At 45.2% G+C, this 19,613-nt stretch overlaps 1 protein-coding gene across 2 annotated transcripts in view; it reads left to right on the forward strand.

Moving 5' to 3' along the window:
• The first annotated feature begins 529 nt into the window (after positions 1-529).
• SCG5 (secretogranin V) overlaps positions 530-19,613 on the forward strand; it is a 53,363-nt gene continuing 34,279 nt past the window's right edge. The window contains exons 1-2 of one of the 2 annotated variants that reach the window (XM_010981171.3): positions 530-621; positions 2,100-2,332. In XM_010981171.3, the coding sequence (XP_010979473.3) occupies positions 2,107-2,332 (226 nt within the window). In that variant the 5' untranslated portion in view covers positions 530-621; positions 2,100-2,106. The remainder of the gene's footprint in view (positions 622-2,099; positions 2,333-19,613) is intronic. The other variant, XM_010981170.3, reaches the window with a different exon arrangement.

Raw genomic sequence — 19,613 nt, forward strand, 5'->3', positions numbered from 1 at the left:
TTTTTCTTGCTCAGTGGGAAGGCTTCTGAAAGCACTCATATACCTGACCATTGCCATTATTAAAAGTTCTTAAGGTCGCTTCAACTCGTTTGTCTCTCCTGTCTTTGCCTTGTTGCCTCTTGCTCTTCAAGCTAAAAGACTTTAAAAAAAAAAAAAAGGTTGCTCTCTCAGCTCTTTGGAGAACAAGACTATATATCTAGGAGAGGCTTTTAAAGAGCCTTTCCTTTACAGAAATAGAAATGAGGGGTTATAAATATTTCAGTTTCAGGGCAACATTAAAAGGTGTGCTATTGAGGACAAAGAACAGAAGGGGCGAGGCGATCTGGCACATTGTTTAGATAATCGCTTAAGAAAAGGTTAATTGCTTCCATAGGGGTCGATAGAGGAAGAGGGTCTCAGGAAATGTGTCTGTGGAAGGCTGTGCGGCTCAGGGCATAAGGCACCAGCACCTGCCTTGCATTCTCTGGAGTCCCGGCCAGGCAGCCTCCACCTGCTGGAGGAGGGGCCGGGGCGGAGCTAGGATGAGGAGGGAGGTGACGCACTAGCGACCCAGATCTCCTCGCTCCCCGCCCGACCCCCGCTAAGGCCCGGACAGCGGCAGACCTCGCCGGCTGCCCCTTGGTGAGTCCTGCGCCGATGCCGGCTCGACCTCCTGACCCTCACCCCAAACAACGGGTTCTTTGCAGTCGGGAGTGGGGGAGGGCGTTCTGCTGAAATCCTTGCTCTGGAGGCTGGGGGCAGACAAAGGAATCCGAGGTTCGGCTCTAAATAGGAGGGAAAGAGTCCCGAGGAAGGAGATTGTGTAGCTCATCAAATCAGAACGGTGTTGACTGAGGGTGTAAATGAAACAAAGACATCCTGCATTCAGAGCAGACCGGGAAAAGATGGAGATGGTCTGAGAGGCTGGTGTCTGCCTCCGGCCTTTTCGGTCAGAATTGCAGGCTTTGCTGTCTCAGCTGTTTGGAGAACAAGGCTTTATATCTAGTAGAGGCTTTTTAAAGATCCTTTCCTTTACAGAAATAGAAATGAGGGGTTATGAATATTTCAGTTTCAGGGAAGAAATGAAATGGACGCCGCCGCCACTTCCACCCCCAGAGAAGAATGGTCAAAAGAGGGTTTTGCATGGCCACTACCTAAAGGGTCCGCCCTAAGGCTTAGCAGCTGCAGAGGGAAGCTGCAAGAGTATTTGTCCCCTTGTTCTGCAGGCTTCTGGTTCCACCGAAGCCAACATTCAAGACAGGCTGACTGCCTAGACTAGTTTTCTCCCTCTCTACCTGTTCTGTCTTCTCTCCCACCACCCTTATTTCCCCCAAATTCTAACCTCCAGAGTGGTAAGGCAATATTGCCACCATAATGGCAGTCTAGTGGGCACCGTGCCTGGCGTTATTCTGACACTTATCCTCACAGTAACCCTGTAAGACCCATGCCTGTCTCAGTCCCTTTTGCAGAGAAGGAAGCTGAGGCATTTGCCCAAGATGGCCCTGCTAGCATGTGGTGGAGCAACCATCCCTCATCTCCCTTGCCAGACTGCAGGCAGGGCAGGTCCGAGCTGTGTGCATTTTCACCCCACTCAGGATCTCAAATGTATTAGATGTTTGTTAAGCAAAGATGCTCCCTTCCATCACTCCCAAGTTTCTGTGCTGCTTTACCGTTTGTGTCTTGCCACTCCTTCCCATGAGCCTTTTCTCCCCCAAGACTAGAAAAGTCAAGATGTCACTCTCCCTCTCCCTTTCTCAAAAACTGAAGCAGCTTTTTGTTGTTGTTTGCTTGTTTGTTTTAGTAAGAGAGGGAGAAAGTGGTGGGGTTAGGGATGATGCAGAACTTTCAGGGAGCTGCAAGGGCAGTAAAAAATGAGTGAGAACTGCTGGTCCAGTCTCATCTTCCCAAGAATGCAAGAACAGAAGGAATTGGCTATCTCGGACTGTTTTGTTTCTTTAATACCTTCCCCCAGCAGATGCCTGGCTAGAGTGGACCCTTAAAGCCTTAAGGATTTTTCATTGCAGTCCCTTTCTGGTTGGTCCTTGGAGTGAATGCATTATTGCATCATCACAATTGCCAACTGTGGCCAGTCGATGTATGTTTGATCTTTTTTTCTGCAGGTTAAAAATGGTCTCCAGGATGGTTTCTACTCTGCTGTCTGGCCTAGTGTTTTGGCTGACATTTGGATGGACTCTAACATCTGCTTACAGCCCGAGGACCCCTGACCGGGTCTCCGAAACAGATATCCAGAGGCTGCTCCATGGCGTGATGGAGCAGTTGGGCATTGCGAGGCCACGGGTGGAGTATCCAGCCCACCAGGCCATGAATCTTGTGGGCCCACAGAGCATCGAAGGTATTTACTGTGTTCTGCCAGTTTGAAGTTTCCATTAGCAGTATAGTAATTAATACACATTGAGGAAACTCTACTTCCTCCCTCTGTTTGCCCTTTCTTCTTATACTGCACAGTATATACGTATACACATACACACATACACACGAGACTGTAAGAACCGTGAGAGCAGGGCCTTATCTATCTAATGCACCGCTGTAGTCCTAGCACCTAGCACGAAGTCTGGTACATTTATGTTTATTAAGTAAATGAAGGAGCATCTAGTGTTATCTCTTAAAAAAAAAAAAAAAAGGGTTAGAACCCAGACCCCATGTCTTCTCCCAAACTGAAATTTTGGAAATTGTGTCCCCAGTTGGTTGCCTTTAAGCCATGGTCAGCTAGTATTTGTAAAAGATCCTCAAAATATAGGACCTAAAGGATCTGATTTGATTCTTAGAGATGACATCAGATAAACCCAAAAGGAACCAAAAGAGGTACTGACATTAAGAGTTTCTGTCAAAAACTTTTTTAAAAAATACTTTAAAATATAACACATGTTAATTTAATTGTTTTAAGGTGGCAAAACCATTCCTCTCTGAATTTTTCTAAGTTTCTGGCAATGGTTGTAATACTTTTGCTAGAAAGTAGTACTTTGTTATTTAGTGATTTATTTATGGAGAGAATCTGAATCTTGTTTTTTTTCCCAGAGGGGGAGGTAAGTAGGTTTATTCATTCTTTTTTTTTTTTAATTAAAGTACAGTCAGTTACAATGTGTCAATTTCTGTTGTACAGTGCAATGTCTCAGTCATGTGTATACAGACATTTATTCATTTTCATATTCTTTTTCACTAAAGATTATTACAAGATACTGAATATAGTTTCTCATGCTATGCAGAAGAAACTTGGTTTTTTAAAAATCTATTTATGTATATATAGTAGCTAACATTTGCAAATCTCAAACTCCCAAATTTACCGCTTCCTACCCACTTTCCCCTGTAACCATAGATTGTTTACTATGTCTTTGAGTCTGTTTCTGTTTTGCAGATGAATTCATAGTGTCCTTTTTTTTTTTCTTTTTTTCTTTTTTTTAGATTCCACATATGAGTGCTATCATATGGTATTTTTCTTTCTCTTTCTGGCTTACTTCACTTAGAATGACAATCTCCAGGTCTACCCATGCTGCTGCAAATGGCATTATTTCATTCTTTTTTATGGCTGAGTAGTATTCCATTATATAAATATACCACAACTTCTTTATCCAGTCACCTGTCAATGGACATTTAGGTTGCTTCCATGTCTTGGCTATTGTATATAGTGCTGCTATGAACATTGGGGTGCATGTATCTTTTCAAATTAGAGCTCCCTCTGGATATATACCCAGGAGTGGGATTGCTAGATTATATAAGTCTATTTTTAGTTTTTTGAGAAATCTCCATTCTGTTTTCCATAATGGCTGCACCAAACTACATTTCCACCAGCAGTGTAGAAGGGTTCCCTTTTCTCCACAGTCTCTCTAGCATTTATCGTTTGTGGACTTTTGATGATGGCCATTCTGACTGGTGTGAGGTGATACCTCATTGTAGTTTTCATTTGCATTTCTCTGATAACTAGTGATATTGAGCATTTTTTCATGTGCCTATTCGGCCATTCATATGTCTTCACTGGAGAATTGCTTGTTTAGTTCTGCTCATTTTTGGATTGGGTTGTTTGGTTTTTTGTTATTAAATTGTATGAGCTATTTATATATCCTGGAAATTAAGCCTTTGTCAGTCACATCATTTGCAAATATTTTCTCCCATTCCATAGGTTGTCATTTTATTTTGCTTATGGTTTCTACCCATTCATTTTTTTAATAAAGGTAGTGGAGATTGAACCCAGGACCTCATGCATGCAAAGTGTGCACTCTACCGTTAAGCTATACCCTCCCCACTGGATCTAGTTCTTATAAGGTGGTGATGAGCTGCTCTTAGGAACAGGTGCCTGTTTCCAAGTCTTAGTTTGTATCCCCTTGATTCTGAATGATCTCCTTCTCTACCAAGGTGGAGCCCTAAAGCAGTAGCCTGGTTCATTTAGTTTAAACACAAGAGAGCCTTTCAAGTGTTTGCCAACAGGAGTGGGTCCTAAGAAAAAATGTGAATTGTTTCTCTGAGTTTTATCAAAACACACACCCAGTAAATCCTATTTCCTATGCATTGATGTTGTATAATTTTGCCTGAGTCTGTGATTTCCTGAAACAGCTATCTGCCTTGGGGGTCCTGGGAATACTATGAATACGCTTTTCATTTCTTTCTTGTTACCCATCGTTTTAAGCCATTGAGTGAAACTAACTCTGTGGGATTGTTGTCTGTTGAGGCTGACATTTGATTTCAGGAATGGGTTAACACAGATGATCTGAATCAGAAGCATGCAATCCTAGCACAGGGCCTGAAGCAGAACAAATCAAACAGGGCTTCACGCCACCCCTTTCGAGAAGAATCTAAGTCCTTTCCAGCACCTGCTGCCACCTGTGACTTTACACCCTAAAGTGTCCATTTCAGACCAGCTCTTTGGAGACAGTAAATAGCTGTCCTTTTAATGCAGTAAGTGCTTGTTTAGTCACCCAGCTGTTGTCATGGAGAAGGCTTTCTAGGTTTCCATTAATAACCAGAAGCTTGGTAAACAGCAACTCCCTGGGCCTTAAAAGCCTGTGTTTATCCAGAGCCTCATTTTCTTCACTCTGAATCTGACCATTCCGCACTCGCTCTGTGCTGGCCCCCACACAGGAGATGGAGGCACAATTCTCAGTCTCAGGGTGGGAGCGGGGAGAGGTCAGTACAGTGCATCACAGCCAGGGTTTTGATAGATGTATAGGCAAGCTGCCACCATGGAAGTGAAGAACAGAGTAATTTATCCTGCTTGGGAGTGGATGGAGAGGGCTGTAAGGAATGCCTCTTTGGAGAAGCAACGTTTGACCTGGGTTTTGTGGTTTGAATAGGAATTCATCAGGGATGGCAAGTGAAAAGGCATGGAGGTTTGAAAGAGCACAGATTAGAACAATTCAGAATTTAAAACTCTGTTTTCATTATTACTTTTAGGGTAATGTGACGTCATGGCCATGTTGGGTCTCCTCTAACAGTGTCTGAAAGGGATGAATATTGGCTTGTTTTTTTGTTTCCTATTACTATTTAATTTATGTAGTACACGTTACATTTAGCAGCTTAACACAATACCCTTTTTTTTTATTGAAGTATAGTTGATTTACAATGTTCTGTTAGTTTCTTGTGTACAGCATAGTGATTCAGTTATACACATAGATATTCTTTTTCATAATTCTTTTTCTTTTTAGGTTATTACAAGATATTGAATGTAGTTCCCTGTGCTATACAGTAGGTCCTTGTTGTTTATCTATTTTGTATATAGTAGTTAGTATCTGCTAATCTCAAACTCCTAATTTGTCCCTCTCCCCTTTGGTAACCCTAAGTTTGTTTTCTGTTTGTGAGTCTGTTTCTGCTTTATGAATAAGTTCATTTGTGTCACTTTTTTTAGATTCCACATATAAGTGATATCATTTGGTATTTGTCCTTCTCTGTCTGACTTACTTCACTTAGTATGATAATCTCCAGGTCCATCCACATTGCTGCAAATGGTATTTTATTCTTTTTTATGGCTGAGTAGTCTTCCATTGTGTATATCTACCACATCTTCTTTATCCAGGCATCTGCTGGTGGACATTTAGGTTGCTTCCCTGTCTTGGCTGTTGTAATTAGTGCTGCTATCAACGTTGGGGTGCATCACCCATTTTCTTAATCTCACAGTTTCCTTTGGTCAGGAGTCAGGTATGGGTTAGCTGGGCCCTCTGCTCAGTCTCATCAGGCTGAAATCACAGTGTTAACAGGAGATGCATTCTTGGCTGGAGCGCAGAGTCCTCTTCCTAACTCATCTCAGCTGTTGGCAGAATTCAGTTTTTGCTGCTGTGAGACCAACGTCCCCTTTCTCTTGCAGGCTGTCAGCCAGGGTCCCTTTCAGCTCTCGGCGGTCACCCTCAGGTTGTGCGCCACTGGCCCTCTCACAACATGCCTGAGGGAGCTGATTGTGATACAATATAGTTATGGTGGGGCCTATCCCATTATCTTTGCCACTTACCCAGGGAGGGATAGCCCACTGCTCTCACAGGTCCCACCCACACTCAAGGGCAGAGGATTACGCAGGGTGTGGGAATGCAGAGCTTTATACCAGTAGGTGGGAGTCCTGGGGGTTGTCTTAAAATTCTGCCTATTAAAGTTTGAGTGCAAGCTAACAGAGAAAATGGTCCAAGACTTTAGGGGAAAAGGAAACAAAAGCCTGGATTTTCCCCAGTCCTGGACTTTGGCATTTAATTTATTGGGTGATCTAATACTTATTCAAGTGAGTGTAGGATTGTTCCCACTCATCCATTTATTTGCATTGTCTCTGCTCAGACATTCAGTCATGCTAATTCCCAGGCGTCTCACAGACTTGTGGAGTACCGTCCACACCCCTTCAACATTTATTTTAGCATTTTATTATGAAAGACCAAGTTAGAAAAGTTTTTCTTTTTAATTTTCATAGGAAGAATACACATAATACATATATTTTGGTGTGGCTTTTAACACACATTTAACATAAATGCTTCCCAAAGATACCTGGAATTAAGTGCCAGCTCCATCATTTATCAGTGCTTTGACCTTGAGCAAATTACTTAACTTCTCTAAGCTTCCATTTAGCTTGGGGGTAGGATTTAAATTTACTCACCTGCAAGCAGGTGTATTCTGGTTCAGAGAAACAAAAGCAAAGCTTTAGCATACTCGACTACACGACCTTGAAATCATTTCTAAATGAGTTATCCATGTCACTGTAGGTGACAATTACTGGACTCTGAGTTACTTGCATGCAGGGCTGTTCATTGGCACATAGAAGACAGTTTTCTCTTATTGTGTCTGCTCTGATTACTTACATAATCCTTAGATTAATCTCATTATTGAAGAGGTGTATTAGCTCTCAAACATAGGATTACAAACTAGCCTTTTAATATAGGATATAGTATCAGTGTAAATGACCACTAAGTCACTGAGGTCATACATCCCACCAAAAAAAAAAAATTCCTTTCTTTGATCCCATATCCCTTCTAGTTAAGGCCCATTTTTCTTTCACAGAGTCTTTTTCACACAGGCCGATGTGCCTCCGCGCCTCCCGTTCTCTCCTGGTCCATCGTCGTCTGCTGTTCTTGCCACCCACTTGTCAAATCAGCAAGTATTCTGTGAGTGCCAGGCACTGTTTTAGGTACTGAGGAGATGAACTTCATGAACCTCAAAGACTGGTAGGGCCGGGGAGGTAGAGTCATTAAATAAGCAAATAAGTAAAGTATGTGATAAATGAAGTGGTTAAGCTGGAGGTCATTAAGCCAGCCTCCCAGTTGACCTTCTCTAAGTGGTCCTGGGGAAGAAGCATTTGCCCAAAATACCCAAAGAAGATTGGAGGTTACTTTGCTCTGTACATTTTTAAATTTATTATGTTTTTAGTTTTTATTTTTAGTGAAGTATAGTTGATTTACAATGTTGTGTTAATTTCTGGTGTATAACACAATGATTCAGTTATATATATATATATATATATATATATATATATATATATATATATATATATATTCTTTTTCATATTCTTTTCCACTATAGGTTATTACAAGTTACTGAATATAGTTCCCTGTGCTCTATAGTAGGACCTTGTTGTTCATTTATTCTGTGTATAGCAGTTTGTATCTGCTAATCCCAAACTCCTGATCTATCCCTCCCCACCCCTTCCCCCTCTGGTAACCATAAGTTTGTTTTCTATGGCTGTGAGTCTATTTCTGTTTTGTAAATAAGTTCATTTCTATCGTCTTTTTAGATTCCACATATAAGTGATATCATTGATATTTGCCTTTCTCTGACACTGACAAATTTATAAATATTGGCATGTGATGGTTCCAAATAATTAATAATAATTAAACCAATATTGCCAAACATAAAAATATCAAAATTCTTTTTCACAACACTGAATTTTTGACATCAAATTTTTTATTTTAAAATAAGGAGAACCAAGATTATTTTCCTAACAAATATCAAGTGGAGAAGGAGTCTTTGTAAGATGAGACCTGTTTGAATGAACCTCTAGCCAGCCTTAGGCCTCATGAAGGAGCTGCAGTGCCTCCACTTTGCCACAGGGTGGCAACAGTTGCTTCCCATTTGAAGGTTGGAGGGCTGAGCCTTAAACACTGAACAACCTGACCTGGGCGTCCTGAAGTTTCTGGCTGGCCTCTCTCTGCTGATGGAGGAAGGAGTGGGGCTAACTCTTGATCCAGGTATCCTGACTAAAATCTGTTTCTAGTCTATCATCCTGGGAGAGGAGTGAGAGCAATGGGTTTGAGGGCTGTCTTTGAGTGAACCAGGGCCTCCAGTTTGGCCCATGTCCTTTGGGGTTCCATTGAGCCCACCCTAATCCCAAATTCTTAAAATTTCCCTGGATGACTCCCAGTTTAGTGTTTTTGGCAATTGCACAGATAGTGGTAAGATATTGAAAAGCAAAAGGGGGATGTGGAGGTTTTGCAGAGGGTGGGGGAGGATAAGGAGATGAAAACGATGATCTGTTTTCCCGCCATGTTTAAGTCGCCCTGGGGCATCCAGGTGCAGGTGTCTAGAAGGCACTTAGATGTACATGACAGGGGAGCGATGCCTGGGTGAAGGAAGGGATTTGGGAGTCACCCCTGTATTCTTGGTGGCTGATGCTATAGAAATGGATGAGGTTACCCTGGGTGAGCATCAAGCAAGAAGGCAGAGCCCCTGAGAAAAGGCCTGGAACTCAGTCCACGGGACCAGATAGAAGACGTTGCCGTAGAAACCAAGAAAGATCGTGTATTAAGGAGAACCAGAAGGGTGCAGTGTGAGCAAGGAAAGTGTTTCAAGAAGGGTCAGTGGTCTGCTTTGTAAAGTCAGCAGAGAGGCCTTGTGAAATAAGGACCGTTGGGTATAAAGTGTTCATGAGCGTAGCAACACGGAAGTTCCTGGGGGCTCTGGGCAGAACGGGTTCTGTGGAGTAGTGGGGGCAGAAACCACATGCAGGAGACAGGAAAGAGGACACGATGTAAAAACCTGTTCCAGGATGTCACATAGTGGAGAGAAGACTGAGTGCCAGTGTGGGAAGATGCAGGTTTGGGGATGATGGAGAGATGAGGAAGGCTTTTGTTTCAGTTGTCGTCTGACAGATTTAAACTTGCTTACGTGCGAACTGGCAAGAACTGCGATGAGGGAGAGCTGAAGACGTGGGCTGAAGAGCAGAGGACTAGGGGTCGACAGTCCTGAGGAGGTGGGAGGGGGTGGGCCCGGAGCATGTGGAGGCCGGGGGTTAGGTCTTTCCTCCACTGGAAAGAAAGAGAAAAGTCAGAGCTATGTTGGGATGCAGTGAAGTTCTGAGGTTTTGGCCTCAGTATTTGCAGGCACTTTGTGCTATTTTGAGCCACTTGCTCAGAAGTCAGAATGCCCTGCAGTCAGCCTCCCAAATCTCTGCTCCTCTGTATACGTCGCATACACCTCACCTGTATTTTTGGTTTTTTCCTTAATGGAGGCACTGAGGACTGAACCCAGGACCGCGTGCATGCCAAGCATGTGCTCTGCCACAGAGCTATACCTCCCACCCACCCACCTATATTTTTTTTTTTGATGTTTTAAAATTTCAGCAAGACTAGTTTTAACTTTTTATGAATATAATTGAACTACTAGTCGTTTACTAATTGTATTAGAAACTTTTTATATTTACTTTATACAACTCTCAGATCTCTTGTAGAGTCCAAGGTCAAACGATCTAGAGAATGTCATCTTTGTCTATTTTCTTTTTTTGCTTAATAGTAATAAAAGCTACAGTGAGGCAGAAATCAAGAACAGAAATGGGAAATAGTCTTAAAGATCTGTTGAGAAGATTGTGTGCACATTTTCTGTGACTTTGCAGCAGTGTAAGAAAGAAATGATTTCATTCTCACTGAATACACAAAATGTGAAGTCATGTGAATCCCCCCAAAGTAGCAATTTGTCGAGAAATCACAATTTCAAAGTAGGACACTTAGTCATTGCAAACAGTGCTTCCTGCGTTTCCACTGACCAGCAGAAATAGGCTGTTGGTAAGGACTGTTCTCAAATTACGTGAATTTTGAATCATGTGAGACTCAGTTCGTCCCTTAAAAAAATAGTGTCTCATAATGGCAAAGAGGTCCACACAAAACCAGCACAATTTACAAAAATTAAGTTTGCTGTGTAACAACTGCTAATAGCTGCGCCCAGTGGGTGTCTGATCCGCGGACAGTTGTGAGGGGCTCACTTCCATGCAGACCGGAGCCTGCGTGAGGCTGAGCCTCGCTGTGTTTTCATGGAATCAGTAGAACCAGACGTGTTAGTCAGAGAAACAGGACAAATTATTTATATGTGTGTATTGTTACATAGATATCGATATATACACACATACATATACAAATTTATGATTTATTTATAAATAAATATGACTCTGTCTCTCTGACATGTGAATATGTATATACACACATCTGGTTCCATGGAGCCTAAAGGGTGTGCGTGTGTGTGTGTGTGTGTGTGTGTGTGTGTGTGTACACATCAGCTGACACATACAAAACGGGATGTGTGTATACATTTATTATGGTGGCTAATAATAATAATCAAAGAGGTGGCAGGGAACAAGGTCCCAGTTTGGACCTGCTCTGGGCTTCAGCTGGGACAGCACGTCTGGGAGGACACCTGCCAGAAGCCTATTTGCACGAGGAACTGAGAGACCTCCTGGGGAAAAGCTCAAACTGAAGGGAGGAGGGGCCTGGCTGGCCGGCCTGGAGGCAGGGAGGAGTCCTGCCTTCATGGTCAGTGGCAGGAAGGAGGGGGTGCTTTTTAGTTCCTGTGATGCCCAGTGCTTAGTTAGGTTTGCCTCCCTGTCCAGCCTCTCGTGTGAATCCTGCAAGATGGAGAGGTCGTTGGGTACAATGAGAAATGAAATGGAAAGATGTGTTTTCCTAAACCCCTGGTGTTTACGGGCATACCGTACACTGAGGGGTCTCCCTCAGCCCTCACCGCCCAGGACTTTACAACAGACCTGCTGCGGCTGGAAGGGCTCTGTGGCCAGAGGCTGGAGGACAAAGTGGTGCCCAGCTGAAGGGACGAGGGGAGGAAAAAGGGGTGAATGAGTAAGTGCCCCACGGTGGGGGGCCAGTTCACTGCGTTCAGGATCATACATGGATTTAGAGCACTTTCCGGGAGATGAGGTCCTGAGTGAGTAGGTGGGAGGAAAAGCCAGTGAATTTTGGATTATTTGGGTTTAAAAAGCTCAAGCCATACTGACAGGTGTAATACAGGCTGAATGCTCTTGACTGAAATAACACTGGTTTTCACCTGCTGGCATGTCAGAGGCCACTGTTGTTCCCAAACAGCAAACACAGTGAGGTTACTTCAGCAGATATGTGGTGAGCGTCATTATGTGCCTGGTCCCCTGGAGGCCCTGCAGGTACAGAAAGCAGGGCAGGCGCTGTCTGCTCCTGCAGACCTTACGGTCTAGTGAGGAGGGCAAGTAGCACCTCATCGTAAATGCCGATTCACGGGCAGTCTGTATAGAGCAGCACATTCAAAGAAAGAGCAACAGTGAGCCCAGGAGCAAAGACCATCCCTAAAGACGCCCCGTTTCCCAGTCTGGTCCAAGATCAAGCCTGTCCGCAACCACGCCATTAGTCGACTAGCCCGAGAAGCAACATGCCGTGTTAGACAGAACAAAACAGAAGAAGGGTGCTCCAGGGTCTAGCGCAGGCTCTGAACCACTCTCCGATGCTAGCTGCGTCCCTCGGAGAGTCACTCCTGTGACCTTCTTGTTGCACGTCTGTAAAATGTGGCAAAGATACCTGCCCTCCTGGCCTCAGTCAAGGAAGGGATGGCACTGCGCAGGAAGACAGTCTGAGATCCAGAATCTATGACAGTGTTCAATAACACAATACTGTCTTTGTGGATTGTGATCATTTTCCTTAGAAAATCAGGGCTTGGTGGCAACTATCACTGTGTTGATCATCTACTCTGGTCACTTATGTGTGTCACCTTGGCTAGGCTATAGTGCCCAGCAGTCTAGATGTTGCTGTGAAGGTATTTTTTTTTAAGTGTGATTAACATTTAAATCAGCAGACTGAGTAAATTACACCACTCTCCATAATGTGGGTGAGACTTACCCAATCAGTTGAAGGCTTTACTGAAGAGAAAAGACTGAGGTCCCCCTGGAGAGGAAGGAACTCTACCTCCAGGGTCAAAATCACATCAACTCTTCCTTCGGCCTCCAGCCTGCTGGTCAGCCCTACCGATTTCAGACTTTCCAGCCCCCACCCACAACTGCATGAGTCAGTTCCTTAAGATAAATCTCTGTGTCTCTGTCTCTTTCTTTCTATCTCTCTTTCCTTTTTTACCTTAATCATACTTTATTTGACTGCATCTTATTTAGACAGCTTGCACGTTTCAAATCTCATTAAACCTCTCTCTCCACAAGGATTTGGGACAATAGAATAAAATTATGCAGCAATAGCTAGTCCTCAAACAGCAGTTCCATATTCTTGAGATGCACATGATATTTTATAAATACGCAACTCATCCCTGAAATTGGTATAATTCATGCTTATGTTTTTACAAAACCGAAAGCCCTGTTGTAACATTACAGCGTTCACTTTAGTGATGTCATGGTGCACTGAAAAGTAACTCTCATGCACTCCCAGTTTGCTTTCATCTGTGCTCATGGAGAGTGATAAACTGCCCTCAGGGTCGGCCAGTCAGACCCCCTCCTCCCTTCAGTTCGAGCTTTTCCCCAGGAGGTTTCTCAGTTCCTTGTGCAAATAGGCTTCTGGCAGGTGTCCTCCCAGACGTGCTGTCCTAGCTGAAGCCCAGAGCAGGTCCAAGCTGGGACCTTGTTCCATGTCACCAGAGACTTGACATCTGGAGAAAGGGTGTGGCCCGAGCAGCAGTGCTGAGTCACAACAGCACACGATTCCCACGGTAACTGACAAAGCGGATCACACTTATGTGGGGAATGGAATGGTGGTAACGGTTTTATGGTTTGCGAAAATACTTTCCTGAACCCTGTCTCATTTGATATAACCTTTATAACGTTTTTTTTAAAAGTGTGAAGTTGCCCACAGTCACACGGCCTGCGCTTTTCGAGTTAGTTGGCAAGCCAGCTGCGTGAGGTTTGTCTGCGTCTCTCCAGCCAGCTGTCTTCTATCCCCGCAGACTTGTATAATCCTGTGATATTTAGCTGAGAAGCTGTAATGATGCCGGGAGTCGCGGTAAACCACAGGCGGATTTGGGCAGATGGTGTTTCGGGCACATGAAGCTTCAGAAAGGAAATTTTCTGACAAACTGCCCTTTTGGAACAAATCGGTGCAAATACCTTGGGCAGCACGGTTCATAAAGAAAGCTATTGAAGCAGGCTGGAAGGGTTCAGCCGACCACAGCTTGGCACCACAATTAGAGCTAAGCGTGACTTTGGACTGTGGTGTGCCGTGTGATTGGAGTAGCAGAAGGGACACGTGGTGTGGAGGGTGGGGGAGGGGGCCCCCATGTGCTGTAGCGGGAAGAGCACCGAGGTCTGAAGCCCAGGAGTTCTAGTCCTGGCTCAGACCAGCCCTGTGGCACAAAGCAAGTCTCTTAAACTCTATGAAGTTCAGTTTTCCAATCTGAAAAAGGAGGTAAGCTACCCAGGCCTTCTCACAGGGTTGGTACAGCAGTCAAATTAAGTAATGTATGTAAAAGTGTTTGGGGCAATGGGCAATGTTAATCCTATGTGAAGCATCATCGTCTTGGTCATTACCACCTTCATCCAACCACAGATGTAAATGGCTTCCAGGCTGGAAGATGGTCATGTCTATGGTCATCTCCTGTTCTCCGTTTCCTGGGTCCTCCTAGGCTTGGCCTGGGAAAACTGCCTGCAATAGTTGCATGATAAACTGGAGGAACCGCCCCCTCCCCAACTGACCGCAGGTCTTAGGACGGGCTCTGCTTTCTATCAGTGCTGACCTTAGCACTTAACTATAGTGAGGATGGATGCTTCCTGAAAACCAGTAAGTAGCAACTTTTCCTCACCTAACCCTGCTCTGTTCTATTTCTTCTCCTTGTGTTTGGCCATGACATGGGTCATAGAAGCATTTTGAAAGTCAAGAAGACTACTTAGCTGGCACGCCAAGAGTAAAGCGTACTCATGTGGACGTAAGAGACATCGGTGTGAGAATGGTGTGCGGATGGGTTGGAAGGCATGTTCCTGATGGCTTGGAGCACGTGTCCACATCCTGGCATGTCTGGCTGGCTGTGATCAATACGCTTCCCCTGAATCACGTGTCGTATCAAAATTAGGGGCCGGGGATTAGCAGACACACGTTACTGTATATAAAATAGATAAACAACAAGGGCCTACTGTATAGCGCAGGGAACTATATTCAATTGCTTGTAATATAATGTAAAAGAATCTGAAAAAAATATATGAATACGTGTAACTGAATCACTTTGCTATACATCTGAAACTAACATTGTAAATCAACTACACTTCAAAAAAATTTAAGAAAAGAAACAAAACAAAAAAAAATAGCACCTTGCACATTTCCATTTTTATCTACTCAGTAAGTAATTACTGAGTGCCTACTCCATGCCAGGAACTATGGCCTTGGTACATGTTAAAACCAACAAACACGCATCTAATTTATTTACAGAGGATCTTTGTGAAATGGGGACGAGCCAGGCGTTGTCTTCTTTTGACCTGTTAGTAGAGGCTGAACTCTGCCCAGAGGAACTGAGCAGTGTTACAGAGCGTCAGGGACGGGGCAGGGTTGGGCTGCCTCACCCCTCACTTCTCCACTCCCGGATGGGTCTTCCATCAGGGCTTCTGTCTTGAGGCATCCAGAGGTGTAAGAGTGAAAACACACAAGATAGACTAGAAATGCTGAACTGTGTTTTCACTCACCGCTCGCTCCAGTGAGGCAGGTCAGTTAAATGGGTGTGATACAGACTGGTGCCCAGGGAGCTGCAGAGGGGTGGTAGGGCCCAGTTTCTCCTTCGTGACTAGCATCCTGGTTTATGGAATGTGACATCTGGATCAGAGAAAGGGATGTAAAAACTGAGTTGCACACCTACAACACTCTAGGATAGAAGCCGAGAGCCCAGGATGTGGGTCAGACAGTCACTGTGACTGGAGCTCTGGAGGGAGGTGCTGGCCCCCAGGAAAGATGTTGCCGGTAACTTGCACTTGAACTGGGCTTCCTTGAGGAGGGACTGTGTGGATCATGAAGACTCAGGTTCAGGCAAGAAGATGTGGGAAGAAATAGACTTTTTAGCCAGAATGTGTTGAATGCGGGGTGGTTGTTGGGGAGGTGGCGGGAAGGCCAGACACTTTAAAGGTTGCCACCAAGTTTCTCTCCTTAGGAGCATCTGGAGACAGGGCTACGTGGCCTATGTTACTCAGGGCCCTAAGCTCCCCCAAGGAAGCGCCTGCCTCCCAACTCCTGTCCCCTTGCCTGCAGAACGTCCCATAAGGTCTCTCTCCTTGCAGATATAAAAGCTGCTCCAAATCTGGAGATGCCCTCGAGGGCAGCAGCGGTGGGGATGGGGACCCTGGCTGGGGGCGTGGATGGCGCAGTTCTTTTTGTGTCTGTCAAATACCCACACATTAGGACCAGCACCGTTGGCATCTCCGGGGTGGAGGTGGGTGTTTCTTCGGTCACTCAGCATCTCGGGATGTCAGAGAGAGAGTCAACAAGAGAGCGTGCCTCCTGCCGTGCCCAGCCCGTGCAGGGTGACCTGGGTCGTGGCTCCTTTCTCTAGCAGCTCACCTTTTCCTTGAACCAAGTGAGTGGACCCACTGGATCATAAGCTCTTAGAGGCTCAGATGCTGTCCTCTCCCAGCACTTTAGGGGACACGGGGGCCCAGTGGGTGGTGGCCCAGCATGCAGTGGGAAGAGAGCTTTTGTGTGGCATTTGGCCTGACCAAGCTAGAGCGATACTTACCCAGGGCCCGAAATGACCTTGGTGCCAGGCCCTTCCAGAAGGATTCACAGCAGGCTCTGGCACTGCTGGTCCTCTCCCCCAGCAGCCTGTCCAAGTTTTTTTTTTTTGGCGTGAGACAGATTGTGACTGAGGTGACAGTCCAGGAGGCTGGCCTGCCCCCCAGAGGCCCAGGGGACCTTCCTGATGCCATCTTCCTGGTACGAGAGCTCAGCAAGCCGGTGTCAACAAGCCCGGCACGTTTGGATGAGAGCCGGGTGACTAACGTTTCCCTCCCCCCGGGCCGCAGGGATGGCCGTGGCCTGCGGGGAGGGGCCCCTTTGCTGTGAACTACAGAGACGCCCATCCCCTGGACTGAACCAGTGGGTCGCTTCTCCTGTCTCTTGCTTGAATGCTTTTTTTTTTTTTTTTTTTTGATCCTTCAGCAGATGATGGGAGGGACCATTTGTTGAGTTTGTCCAGACTCAATTGTCCTCGGTCGCTGGAGTGTGCAAAAATATGGCAACAATGCAGGTGCTATGGCCTGAAGATGTTTCCGAAGTTGGGAGGGAGCGGGAAGAGCAGTTCTTCTGACAGTAAATGATGCATTGTACTAATATCAGAAGGATTTTTTTTTTTTTTTTGCTTGTGTGGTCAGTGAAGAGAATTTCTGGCACTTGGCTCTCATGGAACTCGGTCTGTGTATAGCACGCTGGAGCCTGGTCAGCGCCTCTGGCTTTTTTTACAGGCGGAGCTGTGGTGCCTGGGGGTCTGGGCTGTGACGGCAAGACGTGCCTGCGGGCAGGGAGTGGTCAGCTGGCTCCCAGCTCTCCAGACCCAGGCTGTGAGCAGAGTGTGGTACCCATGCAGCTCTCTCCACAGCCTGTCCGGGCCTCCGGAGCCTGCTTCAGTGCCTCCATCCCTGCTCCCAGACGAGTCAGCTCTCCTCCCTCACCCTCAGGTCCCGCACCCATGAAAGTGCGTGGATGACCAGCTGCCTTGCTCCAACTTAGGCAGAGTTGCTAAGAGGCAACCAGTGGGATCTCCCACTGCTCCAGGTGGGACCAATGCTGTTCTGATGTAGAAGCAGTAGGAACGTATCCTCGGCCTTGAGCTCTGCCCTCTCCAGATCATTTTCAATTTCTAGGGGCAAATTTGTAAATAGAGCTTGCATCATTCAGTGGAGGGGGGAAAGTGCAAAAAACCCAAATGGATGGATGAGCCCCAAACCATTCACCTGTCGCTTTGGTCGATAAGAGACACACACATGACACCTGGGTGTCCTTTGGTGCCCTGTGTCCCCCTCAGGCCCAGCCCTTCAACCCCAGGGGCACCCAGTGGGTAGTGTCAGAACAGTGTCAGCTACTCACCTACATTAGCCCCCGGCCTGAGAACATTTGCCTCCATGAGTTTTGAGTAGACCCAAGAATTCATGTTATCATCTTATCAACCTGATATTAATCTACAGTCTGGGGAGAGCACATCAAAGCTGACTTGGCTCCAAAAGTATGTTTGAAGAGGGTGATTGAGATTAATTAAAAGGTTGGAAAGCACTCTGTTTATAATATATATATGCAAGTTGAGGTGTACAGCAGGTGAGCCGTTGGCCAGGACTGACCAGCTAAGGGGGGGATAAGGGTCTGGATTCAAATCGTGTGAGTTTTCCCTCTCAGCATCCTTGATGCTAAGCCAGAGAATTCTGTGTTGTGGGGGCTGCATCCCTGGCCTCTGCCCTCTAGGTGCCGGCAGAACTCCCCTACTTGTGACAACCAGAAGTAAATGTCCTCTGCAGGAGAATCACGTCACGGCAGGCTTTGTTTTCCCTGCCACAGCACATTCAGAAGGAAAGTTGAGGTACCTTTAAGGACTCTTTAGGTGGTATGGATTACTTACGTTAATAGTAATTTTTCTTACTATAAAAGTAATAAAGGCCATTGTAGATGATTTGGAAAATAAATTATTTATAATCTTACCACTACAGATACCTTCTTTCAACATTTGGTGCGCTTCTTTCCAATCTCTTCCTGTGCGTACATGTGTACATTTAAAAACCATACTGTAAATATTTTCATCTGGATTTTTATAGTGTGATAGCAGAAGCCTTTTGTGTTTAAAAATCACTGTAATTATTTTTAGTAACTGCGTTCTATTCTGTTATGTTTACCCCACAGTTCAGTTAAGCATTCCCCAAATGTTGGACTTTTAGAGTTTTTCCAATTTGTTCCCATCAAAAACGTTGCTTCAGTGAACATATTTGCACATGAATGTTTGTGTAGGCTCCTGAGAAATTCTCTAGGGTTTGTATCTCTATGAGGAGAAAAATTGGGTCAGGTTCCACGCCTATTTTTAGGCTCCATTTCCTACCCGTTGTCAGACTGATTTCTGTAAATGTCAGGCTAACGTGGCTGCTCTCTCTCTCCCTGTCTGTGGGACTCGTGTCTCACTTGTTAACTATGAATATTACCTTTTAAAATCTTTAAATTTGACAGGCAAAAATGACATCTCATTGTTTCAATTTGTGTTTATTTCATCACTGACAAAACTGACCCTCTTCCCATCTGTTATACAGCTATTTGCTTTTCTCATTCTCCAGAGTATTTTCTAATCAGATGCATTGTTCTTAAGCAGATCTGATTGAGTTTAGCCACTTTAAGTTTTACTACTTGCCTTTTTCACAGCGCAGACTTACAACTGAAGTTCCTTAAGCTTTTTAGGGGCAATGGAGGAAGACCACAGGCAAAGACTGGGAGAAGAGACAGAAGGGGATGCCTGTGTATAAATCGGAGATTACCTAAACTAGGATTAACGGAACCCTGAAGTTGGAAGAAGAGGAGAGAATGGCTTGTGCCTGAGGTCCTTGGCAGACCGGGTTAGAGATTTCCTGTGATGGCCACCAGGTGGTGCCATCGGCCAGGGACGATTTGGTACCTCTGGTGCGGGCACATAGGGTGACGGTACTGATGAGTGGTCACAGGTGAGTGAGGTGATAAGGAGGCTGAGTGCCAAACACGCAGGACATCCCCTAGTTGGGTGTTTGTAATTAACCTGCCAGTGATCATGAGTTGGCATGGTATGCGTGTGCGCGTGCACATACCATTTGGCTCACCTGTTTAAAGCATACACTTTAATGGGTTTTGGTATATTCATATCACCACAGTCAACTTCAGAACATTTTTATCACCCCTAAAAGAAACCCCCTTCCCCTCAGTCATCCCCTCCAGGTCTGCCCCCTCACCCCTCCCTTCACATGCTCCTCCCCTTTCCCAGCCCCTGGCAACCACTAATCCATGTTC

This window comes from Camelus dromedarius, chromosome 5 (assembly GCF_036321535.1).
Source record: "Camelus dromedarius isolate mCamDro1 chromosome 5, mCamDro1.pat, whole genome shotgun sequence".
In the NCBI taxonomy this organism is placed as follows: domain Eukaryota; kingdom Metazoa; phylum Chordata; class Mammalia; order Artiodactyla; family Camelidae; genus Camelus; species Camelus dromedarius.